Source organism: Mobula hypostoma, chromosome 5, assembly GCF_963921235.1.
Source record: "Mobula hypostoma chromosome 5, sMobHyp1.1, whole genome shotgun sequence".
NCBI classification, from domain to species: Eukaryota; Metazoa; Chordata; class Chondrichthyes; order Myliobatiformes; family Myliobatidae; genus Mobula; species Mobula hypostoma.
Window position 1 is genome coordinate 16,180,672 of NC_086101.1, and position 18,811 is coordinate 16,199,482.

General features: G+C 46.7%; 1 protein-coding gene across 11 annotated transcripts in view; it reads right to left on the minus strand.

Moving 5' to 3' along the window:
* The window catches only part of LOC134346638 (discoidin domain-containing receptor 2-like), a 146,443-nt gene that overhangs the window by 18,414 nt on the left and 109,218 nt on the right, over positions 1-18,811 (minus strand). For all 11 annotated transcript variants that reach the window (XM_063048106.1, XM_063048117.1, XM_063048112.1 and 8 more), the window contains exons 7-11: positions 18,314-18,500; positions 10,594-10,840; positions 9,336-9,479; positions 3,626-3,795; positions 929-1,139 (exon numbers count right to left, since the gene is read on the minus strand). In XM_063048106.1, the coding sequence (XP_062904176.1) occupies positions 929-1,139; positions 3,626-3,795; positions 9,336-9,479; positions 10,594-10,840; positions 18,314-18,500 (959 nt within the window). The remainder of the gene's footprint in view (positions 1-928; positions 1,140-3,625; positions 3,796-9,335; positions 9,480-10,593; positions 10,841-18,313; positions 18,501-18,811) is intronic.

The following is an 18,811-nucleotide window of genomic DNA, read 5'->3' on the forward strand; positions in this document are numbered from 1 at the left end:
CAAAGTTTCTATTTACACAGAGAGTGGTAGGTAGCTGCAACGGGCTGTATGGAGGCAGATACAACAATGGCATTATGGCTGTTAGTCGGACACATGAATATTACTGGGAACAGGGGAACGTGGATGTAGACTGTCACCTCCATCACAGGCACTGGCCTCCCCACCAACGACTTCGAAAGGCAGTGCCTCAAGAAAGCATTAGATTGATTTGTATGTTTCTATGTCCTATGTTTGCTCTTGGAGTAGGTTAAAAGGTCGGCACAACATTGTGGGCTGAAGGGCCTGTACTGTTCTATGTTCTATTATGGACCCTCACCATCCAGGAGATGCCCTCTTCTCACTACTACCATCGGGGAGCAGGTACAGGAGCCTGAAGTCCCACAGTCAATGTTTCAGGACCTGCTCCTTCCCCTGTCATCAGATTTCTGAATGGACAATGAGCCCATGAACATTATCTCACTCTTCTTCTGCACTATTAATGCGCTCCATTTTTATTGAACCTTGCAATAATTTTTTTTCTATGTCGTGCATTCTACTGCTGCCAAGGAAACAACAAATTTTGTGACGTATGTTGGTGATAGTAAACCCGATTGTGAAGTGCAGACCGATGGGCAGTGGTATAATTTGGCGAGTCGAAGGGTCTGCTCCCCAGCCTGCACTGTTCCATGCTTATGCCCCATAATTTGTGTTGCCTCTGGATAACCCTAGCAAGGTGGCAGTGGTGGGGGGGAGAGGAGGGGGAGGGATATGGTCTTCAGGGATCCTCGACCAACTCCATCCAAAATGTGTCAACCAGCCGCGGACCCCTCTCTGCTGCTTTCCCTAATGGGGGGGGGGTTATGCCCCTCCTTCCACATGGATTCGGCTAATGAGCTACCTTCCCCCACCACATCCCCTCACCCACATCAACCCCGCCTCCGCAGCTCACCGTCTCCATCAGCGGCTCCCTGCGGCAGATCGGGCAGTTTCATCCGCAGTCTGCTGGGCTCCTGGTATTCCAGCTCCCCGGAACTGATGCGCTCGTACAGGTTGGAGTGGCGGCTGGTGGCCCCGCTGGTCTGGGTGTTGTTGATGACGATGGTGTCGCCGGGAGTGGAGAGCCTCACGGTCAAGTCACCGTCTGAGATCCGCCGCTGAGCCTTGGGGGTGAGGGGGCATTGAGGGGGAGGAATGGCCAGATTTAACGGAGGAAGACCTTATCCCTTCTCCTCTCCCACCCAGACAGACTGTCCTGTTTCCCCTTGCCACTCCCCACTAGCCCAATTCCCACCCTCCTCATTACCCAAACATTGGATAAGGACTGAGTACCAACTTCAAGGGGAAGGAGGGCCAATGGCACAAGTTTGCATCGAGGGAATTGGCAGAGGAGAGGGTCAGCAGCTTTAAATTCCTGGGTATTAACATGCAAATTGGTCTGTCCTGGTCCCAGCACATAGATGCAATTACAAAGATGGTGTGTCAATGTCTCTGCTTCCTCATAAGATTCAAGGGATTCGGCTTGTGACTGGACACTCTATCATTTAAAGACGCACAGTTGAAAGTATCGTGACTGGTTGCACTCATGGTCTGGTACAGCTGCTACAATACAGCAGATTCATATTGATGCAATTACAAAGAAAGTATGCAAACAGCTATACTTCATTAAGAGTTTGAGGAGATTTGGTATGTCACCAAAGACTCTAACAAATCTCTATAGGTGCACCGAGGAGAGCATTCTGACTGGATGCAACCCTGCCAGGGATGGAGGCTCCAATGCAGAGGATCAGAAAAAGCTGCAAAGGGTTGTAGACTCAGCTAGCAGCATCATGGGCAACAGCTTCCCCGCCATCGAAAGCCTCTTCAGAAAGTGGTAACTCAAGGTGGCAGCATCCATCATGAAGGACTCTCACCGGCAGAAGCATGCCCTTTTCTCATTACTACCATCAGGGAGGAGGTACAGGGGCCTGAAGACACACGCTCAACGTTTTAGGAACAGCTTCTCCCCCTCCGCTGTCAGATTTCTGAACGGTCCATGAACACTACCTCACAATTTCGCCCTTTTTTTTGCACCAGTTGTTTTTTTATCTATCCTTGTAATTTACAGTAATTTATGTATTGCACTGTATAGCTGCCATAAAACAAAATAAATTCACCACATATCAGTGATAAGAGATCGGAATCTGATTCAGACCCACAGGAACATTAAACACTGCAGAGAGTAGTGAATTCCACTCAGTCCATCGCAGGCACAGCCCTCTCCTCCATCGGGAGTATCAACAGGAGGGGCTGCCTCTAGCAGGCATCTCTCATCAAAGGCCCCCATCACCCGAGCCATGCCATCTTCTCACAGCTACCATCAGGTGGCTCTGTCGTAGCCGGTTAACTAGACTCTGACAACTCACACTCGTTCCTCAATCACACTTTATTTGCTTGTGCACAAGGGTGATGGGGTGGAGATGAGTCTCTACCAACGGAGGTGCAAGGTGCTCCTTCCCTCTGCTCGCTGCAGGTCACCCCTTGGGCAAAGTGTAGTACCTGCTGTACAAGGTGGAGCCCTCAGATCAGGGTCACGTGAAGCCATGGGGAGCAGGTGCTGGATGGAATTAAGATCAGCTGGTGCATAATCACAAGTCCTGCTTATGCAACCACTGACGTCAGGCAGACAGTCTCTGAGGAGTATTGATAATGGCTGGGGTTACTCGTCTTGTAAATACACTGCTCAGAGGAAGGCAATGGCAAACCACTTCTGTAGAAAAATTTGCCAAGAACAGGCACGGTCATAGAAAGACCATAATCGCCTACGTACACGACACATAACGACTGAATGAACAAGGAAAAAGCATGGCCCCTGTCACCACACTGTTCTGAAGTCTAAACAGAGAAAATGCCATTTCCATACGGAATTGACTAGCAATTATAGATATTGACCATTTGGTAAACTGTGTATATTCACATCCCTTGCTTGCAAGATCTATCACCATTCACAACACAGGTGTTAAAAGCCAACAGAAACTACAAGTTGACAACCGATAACACTACTCTCAAGTTAGTAAAGTAATTGTCCTTTAGTGGTGTGTATTTGCATCTTTCCGTTTAATCCTTCTCAACTCTGTATATGGAATGGTTCCAGTACCCTGTTGTGAACAGGGAAGCTATGCTCTTCAAAGACCTTTCTTGTCTGTGCTGATTAAAATGCTAAAGACATAGAAGCAGAATTAGGCCATTTGGCCCATCGAGTCTGCCATTCTATCAGGGGTGATTTATTATCCCTCTCAATCCCATTCTCCTGCCTTCCCCGCCCCCCCCTCCGATTACCTTTGACGTCCTTACTAAACAAGAACCTGTCAAACTCCACCTTAAATATGCCCAATGGCTTAATCTCTACAGCCATCTGTGGTAAGAATTCCAAAGATTCACCACCCTCTGGCCAAAGAATTTCCTCCTCATCTCTGTTCTAAAGGGACGCACCTCTATTCTGAGGCTATGCTCTCTGATCCTATACTATAGGAAACAACTATCAAAGACTGCACACTATTTGCAAACTATACTTGCCTGGACACTATCTTAACCCTTGCCTCGCCACAATGTCCACAGCTCCCATTGATCTCCCCCGCCCCTCTCACGACAGCCAAGGCCTCCTACCTACCTTCCCAAGAATCTTCTTCCAGTATTGCCGCCACAGGATGATGAAGATGACAATTAGGAGAAGGAGGATGATGGCCACCAGGCAACCAATCAGCATGGAGGTGTTGCTGTGGTCGGCCTTGGCGACGGGGCGGCCAGAATCCGGGGATATGTTCACCGATGAATCCATGTCTGGGAGGGTGGCAAGAGAAAGCAGCATGTTAGAAAACTTTAGAACATAGAACAGTACAGGCCATTCGGTCCACAATGTTGTGCTGACCTTTCAATCTATTCCAAGTTTCCCTCTCACATAACCTTCCATCCATATGCCTCGTAAGTATTCCTAATGCCCTAATGTATCTGCTCTTCCACAACCCTGGCAGTGCGTTCCACACACCCACTACCCTCTGTATAAAAACCTACCTCTGATATCTCTCCTATACGTTCTTCCAATCACCTTAAAATTACGTCCTCGCGTATTAGCCATTTCCATCCTGGGAAAAAGGTGCTGAGTATGTTTTCTCTCAATGCCTCTTATCATCTCATACACAGCCATCAAGTAGCCTCTCACTCTCTTTTGCTCCAAAGCCAAAAGCCCTATTTCACTCAGCTTATCCTCAGAAGTCACGCTCTCTAATCCAGTGAGCATCCTGGTAAATCTCCTCTGCATCCTCTCTACAGCTTCCATCTTATAGAGATATATAACATTATGAAAGGGATAGAGAACAAAGAGGCAGGAAAGTTGTTTCCACTGGTAGGTGAGACTAGAACGTAGCCTCAAGATTTGTGGGCATAGGTTTAGGATGGAGATGAAGAGAAACTGCTTTTCCCAAAGAGTAGTGAATCTGTGGAAATCTCTATAGAAGCGACTCATCAAATATATTTAAGACACAGTTAGATAGAAATTTGCAGAGCAGGAGAATTAAGGGTTCTGGGGAAAAGGCAGGATCTTTTTGACTGGCGGAGCAGGCTCGATGGGCCAGATGACCAACTCCTGCTCCTGTTTGTTTCCTTGAAATCTATACAAACACCATAGGAGCAGGGTTCAGCCATTTAGCCTCTTAAGGCTGTCCTGTCAGTCACTAGGATCATGGCAGTTCGACCACAGGCCTTATCTCCTCGCCTCTGTCACTCTCCCGACCTCATTGCCAACAGTTTCCCAAAGTTTATCCTCTATCTATCAACATTTTAAGAACAGCTTCTTTCCCTCCATCATTAGATTGCTTCCTCCTTTGCACTATTTTTTTGTAACTAATCGTTAATTGTTAATGTGTTGCACTGTAATGCTGCCACAAAACCACAAACTTCAAGACACTTGTCAGTGATCTTAAACCTGATTCTGACTTCCTCTTTAAATGAACAGTTCTATTCAGCCCTCACACCCGTCTAGGGCAGAGAATAGAGCATGCATTTAAGGTGAGGGGGAGTAATTTTAAAGGAGGTGTATTTATTTACACAGAGTGTGGTGGGTGCCTGGAGTGGTGCAAGAGGCACATACATTAGAGCCGGGGGGGGGGGGGTCACAAATTTGCCTCCATTGACCGCTTGCTTAACGGTAAGCTCCTTGGCATAAAAAAGTTGGGAACCCCTGCATTAGAGACTTTCCAGTGACTTTTAGATAGGTACATGAATTTGTGGGAAATGGAAGGATATGGACATTGTTCAGGCAATGGGGATTAGTTTAGTTAGCCATTTGATAACTTATTTAATTGGTTTGGTGAAACATTGTGGGCCGAAAGGCCTATTCCTGTGCTGTACTCTTCTGTGTTCTGTTATGTAGAGCGGTAGAGCACAATGCAGGCTCTTTGGCCCACAATGTTGTGCCAATCCTTTAACCTACTCCAAGATTAATCAAACTCTTCCCTCCCTCATAGCCCTCCTTTCATCTTTCATCCATGTGCCCAAGAGTCCCTTAAGTGTCCCTAATGTATTTGCTCCTACCACCACCCCTGGCAGGGTGTTCTGCGCACCCACCTCTCTCTGTGTTATGAAGAAAACATCTCTGACATCTCACCTACACTTTCCTCCCAACACTTCAGTTATACCACCTTGCTTCAGCAGTTATTGCCTTGGGAAAAAGTTCCTGGCTATCCACTCGATCTATAACTCTTATCTATATACTACTAAAACTCTCATGCTCTGTCTGTCTGTGACCTCCAATTAGCGCAAACGGTGCATTACAGCGGCACTTTTTGTTTGGCTAAATCGAATCAAAATGCGCTAACTTACAGAATGCAGGCAAAGTTCAGGGTTATATCTTCGTATAAAATTGCTCATTCGCCAAAAATCAACAGACTGCCTTTCACTCGCGACCCGATCGGCCATTGTGGAGACCGTGACACCACAGCCGGACACATGCGCATAGCCACCCTCAGCAGCGTCTCACGATGCGCACAGAGACGCTTCCACCTTCCACGGAGACCACGGCACCACAGCCCAACGCATGCGCACGCAGCTTGGAGGCTTTGGTGTTACTGCTTCCTATCTTCTATCAAGCATTAGGGTAAAAATATATGGATAGCCTAATTATGCCATGTGGAAAGAGAAGGGGGACATTATGGTCAAGAGATGACACCAAATGTCGTCGGGAAGCAGCAAGGAGAGGGAGAGAACAACAATCGGATGAGGCCAGGGCCGCACGACTCCAGGATCAAAGAGTCAGGACAAGAAAGATGAGAGAAGACGAGACAGAGGAGGACAGGCATGCACGTCTCCAAAATGACAATAGGCACAGACAGAGGAGAGAACAAGAATCCGATCAGGCCAGGGCCGCACGACTCCAGGATCAGAGAGAAAGAACAAATGGTAGAAGAGATGAAGAGACGAAGGATGAAAGGGCTGCGCGTCTCCAGAATGACAAAAACAGGCAGAGGAGGAGGAGAGAGGAAGAGACAGAGGAGAAAAGGAAAAATCACCTCGAGAATATGCGGCACAGAGTAATTATTGCGAGAGTTGCTGAAGATGACAATGGCCACTTTTGATGACAATATCTCGACAGAGAAAGAGTAAGGCAAAATACACGACTTGCACGGCATAACATTTCTGCTGATGTTGGTTTGATGACGAGAGTATGGCCTCACTGTCATGCCTTCCTATTCACTGGAGAAACCGCACATTTCTGCTGTATGAAGGGAAAGGTCAGGACAGGCAATTTGCAGCCTCTACCTAATGAACTCCTCAATTTGTACAACAATGATGAACCTATTGCAAACAAGTTCAGGAAAAACATCACACAATACAATTGCCTCTTCCAAATGAGATCCTTTGGTGCCAAAGAAGTCATTCCAACTAGGAATCGATGGAATCCTCCTGCGATTATTCAAGGCCAAATCCATCATTACATCGGACACTTAATTCCACACCCGACCCAGCAAGCCCGATTCCTTCAAATTTACTTCATGGATATTTTATGTTCATTCTGCTCACATGTTTGTCTTGCTATGCGTCTCTCTTCTTTAATAAGCTGAGTTTTTCTTCTTTAATTTCCAAATCAAAGAGATAGCAATAGCATTCAGGAAAATTTAATGTTCATTCTGGTCACATCACACTGCACTACCCGTCTCTCAAAGGGTGCCCCAACGGGTCACCCCGTTGTCTAGTTATTTCTAAATTCTTATGCTCTTTGCTGCCATTCCCCCCCCCCAAAAAAAAAGCTTGTAACTATATTCCCTCTTCCAGTGACCTCTACTTCCTGTGGACACACTCCAAAAAGGTGTTATATAATTCTGGGGTATCTGTGAGTGTTGTCACCCTTCTTTGTCATGTGGAGACAAGAGACTACAGATGCTGGAATCTGAAAAAAAGCAATACACTAGATGGAGCCAGCAGGTGAAGAAGGGTCTGTGAAAGGGAATGGACAGACAACAGGCATCCTGGGTGAAATCATCGGACAAAGTCAGCATGGATTTGTGAAAGGAAAATCATGTCTGACGAATCTCATGGAATTTTTTGAGGATGTAACTGGTAGAGTGGATAGGGGAGAACCAGTGGATGTGGTATATTTGGATTTTCAAAAGGCTTTTGACAAGGTCCCACACAGGAGATTAGTGTGCAAACTTAAAGCACACGGTATTGAGGGTAAGGTATTGATGTGTATAGAGAATTGGTTGGCAGACAGGAAGCAAAGAGTGGGAATAAACGGGACCTTTTCAGAATGGCAGGCAGTGACTGGTGGGGTACCACAAGGCTCAGTGCTGGGACCCCAGTTGTTTGCAATATATATTAATGACTTGGATGAGGGAATTAAATGCAGCATCTCCAAGTCTGCGAATGACACAAAGCTGGGCAGCAGTGTTAGCTGTGAGGAGAATGCTAAGAGGATGCAGGGTGACTTGGATAGGTTGGGTGAGTGGGCAAATTCATGGCAGATGCAATTTAATGTGGATAAATGTGAGGTTATCCACTTTGGTGGCAAGAACAGGAAAACAGATTATCTGAATGGTGGCCGATTAGGAAAGGGGGAGGTGCAACGAGACCTGGGTGTCATTATACACCAGTCATTGAAAGTGGGCATGCAGGTACAGCAGGTGGTGAAAAAGGCAAATGGTATGCTGGCATTCATAGCAAGAGGATTCAAGTACAGGAGCAGGGAGGTACTACTGCAGTTGTACAAGGCCTTGGTGAGACCACACCTGGAGTATTGTGTGCAGTTTTGGTCCCCTAATCTGAGGAAAGACATTCTTGCCATAGAGGGAGTACAAAGAAGATTCACCAGATTGATTCCTGGGATGGCAGGACTTCCATATGATGGAAGACTGGATCGACTAGGCTTATACTCGTTGGAAATTAGAAGATTGAGGGGGGATATGATTGAAACGTATAAAATCTGAAAGGGATTGGACAGGCAAGATGCAGGAAGATTGTTCCCGATGTTGCGGAAGTCCAGAATGAGGGGTCACAGTTTGAGGATAAAGGGGAAGCCTTTTAGGACCAAGATGAGGAAAAATTTCTTCAGAGAGTGGTGAATCTGTGGAATTCTCTGCCACAGGAAACAGTTGAGGCCAGTTCATTGGCTATATTTAAGAGGGAGTTAGATAAGGCCCTTGTGGCTAAAGGGATCAGGGGGTATGGAGGGAAGGCTGGTACAGGGTTCTGAGTTGGATGATCAGCCATGATCGTACTGAATGGCGGTGCAGGCTCGAAGGGCCGAATGGCCTACTCCTGCACCTATTTTCTATGTTTCTATGTTTTAAAAGCTTTCACCCTGGACTGAAAGAGCAGAGGGGAGATAGCCATTGCAACAAGGTGATGGGAAAGGGCTGAGGGCAGTTAACAGGTAGATCCCGGTGAACAGGGGCGATAGGCAGATGGAGGAGGGAAGGGTGGAGGTAGGGACGGAAGCTGGGAGGTGACAGACAGCTGAAGATGGTGGACTCTGATGGAGAGGAAGGTGGAGAATGGAAATGAGGGAGAGAGGTGGGGAGGGTAGATAGGAACAGTTGGGGAGGGGACCCAGCGGGAGGAGGGAGTGCGTGATGGGCAGATGGAGAGTGATGGGGAGGAGGTTGTTCTTCTCAGTGGTGACTTGGGATTGAGGGAAGCCAGCTTCCACTTGGCTTTGTGACTGAATGCAGGCCTCTCAGACCATGGGGCAAGGTGGGATGGCTGGCTGGGTCACCAGCACAATGCTGGTCATCCCCCACACTCCTAACGCAAGTCAGCACTGTATTCCAAATGTGACTGAAGACACAGGGAAGTCCACCCAGCCCCTTATGCTACCAAACTTGCATTACCTAGGTTACTGATGGTGGGAATCATAGCATCCACCCGGTGATTGGCGGTGGACTGTCTTGCTGGTGGGATTACGGTTCCCAGTTCTGGCGGGGCGGGACCGCGTGGCTTTAGATCCGTGTGGAGCGGAGTCGTGGTTTTGGAGCCTAGGGAGAGAGAAACAGGTTAGGGACAGCATGAGGAAGAGCAGGTGAGTCACACTGCATGCAAAGTCCCTTCAGCCCACCAACTCACTACTGACCACGAAGCATGCATTTACACAAATCCACACTTCACTCTCCCATTTCTTATCCACTCCTTCCCCACCGCCACCAGTTCCACTTCTCCCCAACATGATGTTGACAATTCACGGTGGCTGATTAACCCACACGTCTCACACATCTCTTGGATGTGGGAGGAAACTGGAGCACCTGGGAGGAAACTGCAGAGAGTCGCCAGGAGAGGATGCAAACTCCGCACAGACAGCCGCAAGGAGCATGGCAAATGGTTGCAGACACAGCAACACACAGAGACACGGACAATCACACAGAATCTTGGATGGACGTACTGACACAGAGACACATAGCACACACACAGACCAATATTCCCTCTCATTTTTTTTAAAAACAGCTGCATGGATCAACCATTGCTCTGAGCAGGAATTTTTTTTAACAAATGGCCTGAAAACTACGTGGCACTTTCATAAAATATTATATAAAAGAATATTCCAGCTGCGTGGCAACAAAGGCTATGTGCACAGGGGCACTTCTGTTACTGCGCGACCACGCATCTGTGCAGTTTAGAGGGCACACTGACAGACACAGAGACACATACATACACACACACTCAGACACAGATGTACATAGACACAGACAGATGGGTGAGGGGTGGAAGGAGGAATCTAAACCACCCCCCCAACTTCATCTCAGGTCCAAACCCCACTTCACCAGAGGTGCTGGGGAATGAAGTGGGGACTCGGCTACAACTTGGTTTCCCAGCCTACAGGCACTGTGGAGGTGGGGAGGGGGGGTGCTGAACAGAACAGTAATAGTGCTCAGGGATCTGATGGTGTGGCGTGGGGACAACACTAGGGGGAAGGGTGAGGGCAGGGTCTGGTTAACCGATACCTTTGCTCCACCTGCCACTTTCATACCCGAGACAGATCAGGGGTGAGCCGAGAGCTCACCGACTAGCAGAACAGGCTCGACCAGTCAATCCCAGTCTAGCCCGGGCCTCATCTCCTGTCCTGTCCCCGCACCCAGCGCCGCAGGAGATACCTACCCAGGCGGAAGGTGACCTCGCTGAACATCATCCAGGCGTCAGCGAAGTAGAAGTTGCAGCGCACCACCTGGCCAACCCGTTGGTTTAGAGGCACCTTGACGAAGCGGGCGCTGGGGTTCTTGTCGTCATGGACCATGGTGTAGCTGACAGGACCCGGATCCCAGGAGCCAGTCACACTCTGTTTGAAGAAGCATTCCACCTTTCGGAACACCTTCACGTGGTAGGTGAACATGTTGTTGCAATGGACCTGGGAAAGAAGCGCCGACAGAGAGAGGTTAATCGCAGGATTTAAAAAGAACAATGTTTTTACTTTACATCCAGAGAGTGGCAGGTGCTGGTAGTGGAGGCAGAAGAATAGCAGCATTTAACAGCAGCTTAGATAGGCTTAAGAAAGTGCAGGCAATGGAGAGATATGGACCTTGTGTAGGCAGAAGGGATTAGGTTAGATGGGATAACATCATAAGCCTGTTCTGGTTCTGTACTGTTCTAAAGTTCTGAAGTTTTTGTCACAGACACATACAGCATGCCAACATGCCCTTTGGCCCACTGAATTCCTGACAACCTTCACTAATCCCTTTTTTAAAAAAAATTCGCCCCTACATTTCCATCAACTCCCCCCAGCTTCTACCACCCATTTAACACACCAGGGCTAATTAACGCACTGGCCTGCACGCCTCGGGGCCGTGCGAGGGATCAGAGCGCCAGAGGTGGGGGAGTGGGGTGGGTGTGAGGGAACCCCTCTGTCACAGGGTTAACATGCGAATTCCACACAGACCCTGCTGGAGGTGAGGATCAAGGCCGGGTCACTGTGTGCTAGCTGCACCATTCTGCTCCCTGGCGTTAATTTATCCAAATTAAATTTTGGTTTGATATTTTGTTTGTTGATAAATTTTACTTACTGATCATTTTTACTTTTTTTTAAATTATGTGCATATTATTCAGATGTTTCTAAATCTTTCCAGAGTAATAGAGAAATAGAGATTAGGCCCTTTGGCCCATTGAGTCCATGCTGGCCATCAACGACTCAGTTACACTAATCCCAAATCAGAATGAGGTTTAATATCATATCAATGGCATATCGTGAAATGTGTTGCTTTGCAGCAGCCGTACATTTCAATACATAAAAAAGTTATGCTTTGATAAGAATTATCTTTTAAACTCCCTATACCGACTATCTTGCTGGCAAATGTAGTCTCTGGTGGATAAAATCAGAGCTGGGGTACTGAATCAGGGGGACATTAGGACCGTATGCGTCCTTTGTTTCCTGGTTAACCCCTTCTGTTCTGGATGTAGCGATTCAGATCGACGGGTTTACTATGCACCGTCAAGATAGGTCGATATAGAGTCTCTCAAAAGCAGAGGTAGAGGAGTATGCCTCGTGATCAACTCTTCCCGATGCACAAATATATCAATGCTGTCCCAATTCTGCTCACCTTTTTACCTACCAAGGGAGTTCTCTGGGGTCATTTTGGTAGCAGTTTACATTCCACTTCAGGCCAATGTCAAGCAGGCTTTAGATGATCTGAGCAATGGGATCAATATGCGTGAAACAGCGCACCCCAACACCCTCACTACCGTTTTGGGAAGTTTTAACCAGGCCAGTCTGAATAAAAATCACTAAGCAACTACCATCAACAAATCACTTCCAATACCAGAGGAAACAACACACTGGACCATTGTTACACCACCATCAAGAATGCCTATCATGCTATTCCACGCCCTCACTTCAGGAAGTCTGATCACCTGGTTGTATTTCTACTCCCTGAGTACAGGCAGAGACTGAAGACTGCAGCACCAGTAGTGCGGACCAAGAAGGTATGGACAAGGGAAGCACAGGAGCACCTACAGAATTGCCTTGAATTGGGGGACTGGCTGTACTCAGGGATTCATTTTCGAACCTGATGAGTATGCTGCAGTTGTTACTGATTTCATTAAAACCTGCGTGGATGAGTGCATGCCTACAAAGATTTAATGTACATTCCCCAACCAAAAGCCATCGCCTGCTGAAGGCTAGATCCGTGGCACTCAAGTCTGGCAACCCAGGCCTGTACCAGAAAACCAGGTATGATATGCGGAGGGCTATTTCAAGGGCAAAGAGACAATTTTGAACAAGGTTGGAGACAACACGGATGCATGCCAACTCCGGCAGGGTCTACAGGACATTACTTCCTACAAAGCGAAACCCAATAGCATGAATGGCAGCGATGTTTCACTACCAGATGAACTCAACACCTTCTACGCCCGGTTTGAAAGGGAGAACACAACTACAGCTGTAAAGATACCTGCTGCACCTGATGACTCTGTGATCTCCGTTTCAGAAGCCGATGTTAGGCTGTCTTTAAAGGGAGTGAACCCTCACAAGGTGTAAGGTCCCAATGGAGTAACTGGTAAGGCTCTGAAAACCTGTGCCAACTAACTAGCTGGAGTATTCAAGGACATTTTCAATCTCTCACTGCTATGGGCAGAAGTTCCCACTTGCTTCAAAAAGGCAGCCCTTATACCAGTGCCTAAGAATAATAATGTGGACTGCCTTAATGACTATCACCCGGTAGCACTCACATCGACAGTGACGAAATGCTTTGAGAGGTTGGTCATGACTATTCTGAACTCCTGCCTCAGCAAGGACCTGGACCCATTATAATTTGCCTAACGCCACAATAGATCAATGGCAAGCACAATCTCAATGGCTCTTCACACGGCCTTAGACCACCTGGACAACACAAATACCTACGTCAGGATGCTGTTCATCGCCTATAGCTCAGCATTTAATACCATCATTCCCACAATCCTGAATGAGAATTTGCAGAACCTGGGCCTCTGTACCTCCCTCTGCAATTGGATCCTTGACTTCCTAACAGGAAGACCACAATCTGTGTGGATTGGTGATAACATATCCTCCACGCTGACGATCAAAACTGACGCACCTCAGGGGTGTGTGCTTAGCCCACTGCTCTAGTCTCTATATACACGAGTGTGTGGCTACACATAGCTCAAATACCATCTATAAATTTGCTGACGATACAAACTTTGTCGGTAGAATCCCAGGTGATGACGAGAGGGCGTACAGGAGTGAGATATGCCAACCAGTGGAGTGGTGCTGCAGCAACAACCTGGCACTCAACATCAGTAAGACGAAAGAGCTGATTGTAGACTTCAGGAAGGGCAAGACGAAGGAACACATACCAATCCTCAGAGAGATCAGAAGTGGAGAGAGTGAGCAGTTTCCAAGTTCCTGGGTGTCAAGATCTCTGAGGATCTAACCTGGTCCCAATGTATTGACGTAGTTATAAAGAAGGCAAGACAGTGGCTATACTTCATTAGGAGTTTAAAGAGATTTGGCATATCAACAAATACATTGAAAGACATCTATAGATGTACTGTGGAGAGCATTCTGAGAGGCTGCATCACTGTCTGGTATGGGGGGGGGGCAGGGGGCTACTGCACAGGACTGAAAAAGTTGCAGAGGGTTGTAAATCCTGTCAGCTTCATCTTGGGTACTTGCCTACAAAGTACCCATGACATCTTCAAGGAGCAGTGTCTCAGAAAGGCAGCATCTATTATGCAGGACCTCCAGCACCCAGGGCATGCCCTTTTCTCACTGTTACCATCAGGTGGGAGGTACAGAAGCCTGAAGGCACACACTCAGCGATTCAGGAACAGCTTTTTCCCCTCTGTCATCCAATTCCTAAATGGCCATTGAACCCTTGGACACTACCTCACTTTTTAGAAACGTAAACAGTATTTCTGTTTTATGCATGTTTTTTAATCTATTCAATATACTTATACTGTAATTGATTTACTTATTTTTTATTATTTTTATTTTTTTCTCTTCTAGATTGTGTTGCATTGAACTGCTGCTAAGTTAACAAATTTCACGTCCTATGCCAGTGATAATAAACCTGATTCTGACAAATTAAATTAGTAGTACAAAAAGAGAGCAAAAATAGTGAGGTAGTGTTCACTGGTTCATTGTCCATTTAGAAATCTGATGACAGAGAGGAGGAAATTGTTCCTAAAAAGTTGAGTGCTGTCTTCAGGCTCCTGCACCTCCTCCCTGATCCTACATTAAATCTTACAATTGATTCTCTTCACATTCTCAAAAACTTCCTCCCACTCCCAGATTCTACCACATTTTCTCACAATAGTGATAATTTACAGCATCAATAACCGAACAACATATATTTGGGATATGGTTGGAAAATGGAGGACGCAGAGGGAAACCCTGGAGAATGTGCAAACACCACACAGACAGCACCCGAGGCCAGGATTCAACCTGGGTCTGCAAAGTTTCAGAAACTTTTTATGACACAAACTGTCCAAAGATCCGTTATGTAAACTTTGTTTCCCCTTTCCAAGGGTCTTTGCAAAAGGATTGCCTCTGTGCTACGTGACTCTGATTTAGAGGACAAGACCAGAGTGATATACCTGGGTCAAGGTGTTGCACTTTAGGAAGACAAACGAGGGTAGCACATTCACTGTGAACTGTAGGGCCCTGGGGACTTCTGTGGAACAGAGGGACCAAGGAGCACCTAGGACAAGTTTCACTGAAAGTCACAGGTAGAAAGGATGGTGAAGAAAGCTTTTGGCACACTGACCAAAAACATAAGAAATTCTGCAGATGCTGGAAATCCAGAACATCACACATAAAATGCTGGAGGAACTCAGCAGATCTGGCAGCATCTACAGAAAGATATAAAGAGTCTACATTTCGGGTCAAGATCCTTCATGAGATCTATCTTCTCAGCCTGAAAATCCAACTAATTATTCCTCTCCATAGATGCTGCCTGAGCTGCTGAGTTCCTCCAGCATTTTATGTGTTACTCTGGCCAAGCACTGAGTACAGAAATTGGTTTGTTATGTTGCAGTTGTACAAAATCTTTGTGAAGCTGCATTTTGTGTTCAGTTGTGGTCACTCTGCTATTAGGAAAGATGGAGAAAGTTCAGAGGAGATTTACGAGGACATTGCTGGGTCTTGAGTATGGAGAAAGGTTGAGCAGGTTGGGACTTTATTCATTGAAGTGTAGAGGATTGAGAGGTGAACTTATAGAGGTGCACAAGATCATGAAGATGGTGAGGTGTGCCACGGTAGCATAATTAGAGCAATGCTATTACAGCTCTGGGCATCGGAGTTCGGTGTTCAATTCTGACCTCATCTGTAAGGAGTTTGTATGTTCTCCCCATGGAATGTGTGGGTTTCTTCTGCGTGCTCCGGTTTCTTCCCATAGTCCAGCAATGACATACCAGTCATTAGGTTAACTGGTCATTGTAAATTGTCCCTGTGATTAGACTCGGGTTAAATCAGAGGTTGCTGGGTAGAGTGGATCTAAGCACTGGAAGGGCCCAATTTCCTCAGTTTATCTCAATAAATATACAAATAAACTGAAGTTGGGCCTGACAATGGTGTACACAGCTGAGAGCTAGAAATTAGGAGACAGAGGACATCAGCTTACGGTGAGAAGTTTCAATCTGAAACTGCAGGGGATGGTCAGTGTACGGAACAAGCTGCCAGATTGAGGTGGGTACATTTACAACAACATAGCATTTAAAGGAACTTTGGACAGGTACATTAAAAGGAGGGTTTGGCTGGATATGGGTACAGGGTACAGCTAGACAGGACTAGGCAGAAGATAAGATTGGCATGGACTAGATCAGTAAGGGCCTGTTTCTGTACTGTAGTACTCTATAACCCTTGGAGGAGCACATGGCCAGGAAGGATTTAGTGTGATAGAGGAAATGGGACAAGTTTCAAAGGACATCTTGGTTGATATGGAGGTGTTGACCCAAGGGCCTTTATCCATCTCACATGATTCCATGATTTCCGAATGTGAAGAGCCAACCTCGGTTGAAGGCATCACCCAAAGTCGTCTGTCCCTAGAGATTTTGATTGCTCCATCCAAGTCCTCAAGGGGATGAAGAAACCATAAGACCATACAGGAGCAGAATTAGGCCATTTCATCATGGCTGATCCAATTTTTCCTCTCTGCCTTAATCTCCTGCCTTCCTCCCCTGTATCCCTTCATTCCCTGACCAATCAAGAATCTATCAACCACTACCTTAAATATACATACAGACTTAGCCTACAGGGCTGGCTGATGCAATGAATTGCATAGATCCATCACTCTCTGGCTAAAGAAATTCCTCCTCATCTCTGTTCTAAAAGGATGCCCCTCTATTCTGAGACTGGTCTTAGACAGTTCCACCATAGGAAATACCCTCTCCACACCCACTCTTTAAAGCCCTTTCAACACTCAATAGGTTTCAATTAGGTCATCCCTCATTTTTCTGACTTCCAGTGAATACAGGCACAGAGCTAGCAAACACTCTTCATATTACAAGCACTTAACCCTGGAATTATTTTTATGAACATCCTTTGAACCCTCTCCAAGTAACCCTTGGCCTATTTTATCATGTGCCTCCAAGTATGCTGAAACCACATCCTTAACAATCGATTCTCAACATTTTCCCAACCACTGATGTCAGATGAACTGGCCCATAATTTCCTTTCTTCTGCCTCTCTTCCCTTCTTGAAGAGTGGAGTGACGTTTGCAATTTTCCAATCTTCTGGAACAATTCCAGAATCTACTGATTCTTGAAAGATCATTACTAAAGCCTCCACAATCTCTTCAGCCACCTCTTCCAGAATCTTGGGGTGTATACAATCTGGTTCAGGTGATTAATCTACCTTTAGAACTTTCAGATTTGTAAGAATCCTCTCCCTAGTAATGGTAGATTCACATACTTCATGACCCTTGACACCTGGAACTTCCACCATACTGCTGGTGTCTTCCACAGTGAAGAGTGATGCAAAATACTTACTCATTTCATCTGCCATTTCCTTGTCCCCCATTCCTACCTTTCCAGCACTGTTTTCCAGCAGTCTGATATCTACTCTCACCCCTCTTTTACACTTTATGTATCTGAAGAAGCTTTTGGTATCCTCTTTAATACTATTGGCTAGCTTACTTTCACATTCCATCTTCACCTTCTTAATGACTTTTTTAGTTGCGTTCTGTTGGTTTTCAAAAGCTTCCCAATCCTCTACCTTCCCACAAATTTTTGCTCCAATATATATGCCCTCTCATTAGCTTTGACTCCCCTTGTTAGCCATGGGGTTGTGTCATCTTGCCTTTGGAATACTTCTTCCTTTTTGGGATGTATATATCCTGTGCCTTCTGAATTGCTTCCAGATATTCTCTACCGTCATCCCTGCCAGTATTCGCTTCCAATCAATTCTGGCCAACTCCTCTCTCATACCTCTGTAATTCCCTTTACTCCACTGTAATACTGATACACTGACTTTAGCTTCTTATCCAGAGTGCACAAGAAAGGAGAGAAGGAAGACTCACAGGTTGTTGGGATACAGGCAGAGGGTACAAGACAGTGGGGAAGGGTAAGAGAATCAACCCACAGGTCAGCAGGATACAGGGAGAAAAGTGTATAAAGCAGTGGAGGAAGGAGAGAGGGTCGATCCTGCAGGTTGGACAGACACCATTAGACATAGAAGCAGAAATATACCATTCTGCCCATCAAGTATGCTCTACCATTTGATCATGGCTGATTTATTTTCCCTCTCAACCCCATTCTCCGATCTTCTTGTAACCTTGGATGCCCTTACTAATCAAGAACCTATCAAGCTCTTCTTTAAATATATCGGACTTCCACAGGTTCACCTCCCTCTGACAAAAGAAATTCCTCCTCATCTTTGTTCCGCGGGCCTCACCTTCATGTAGTCGAACGTGCTGAGCTGGTCAAAGAAGAACTCGATCTGCACGTGATCACGGCCCAGCGTGCTGTTCCGCCAGCCCACATAGTCGTAGCCAGGCCAGACCCGCAGCTCATGGCTCTGGGTGAAGTCATCTAGCCCCAAGACCCCGTCCGTTAGCTGCCCCAGGCCTCCGTAGTGCAACCTGGCAAGGAGGAATGGAGTGAGAATGGGATGCAGCAGAGGGAACTGGTGAAGGCATGCGTGGGTGGGTAGGCTGGTGCAGGGGCAGTGGTGTGTGCATTTTGGCTACGGATCAGTTGTTGCCTCACTTGATGGAGCAGCAAGCTTGAAGGGGCTGAATGTTTTCCTGCACTTCCAGGCTCTAATGCAGCCCCCCACCCCCCAAACATTCCCACAGCACTCTGTGTGGGTGTGCGCATCAGTGAAGGGAGGAGGGGGACGAGGGATGAACCTAAGAAATAGGAGCAGGAGTAGGACATCTGGCCCAACAAG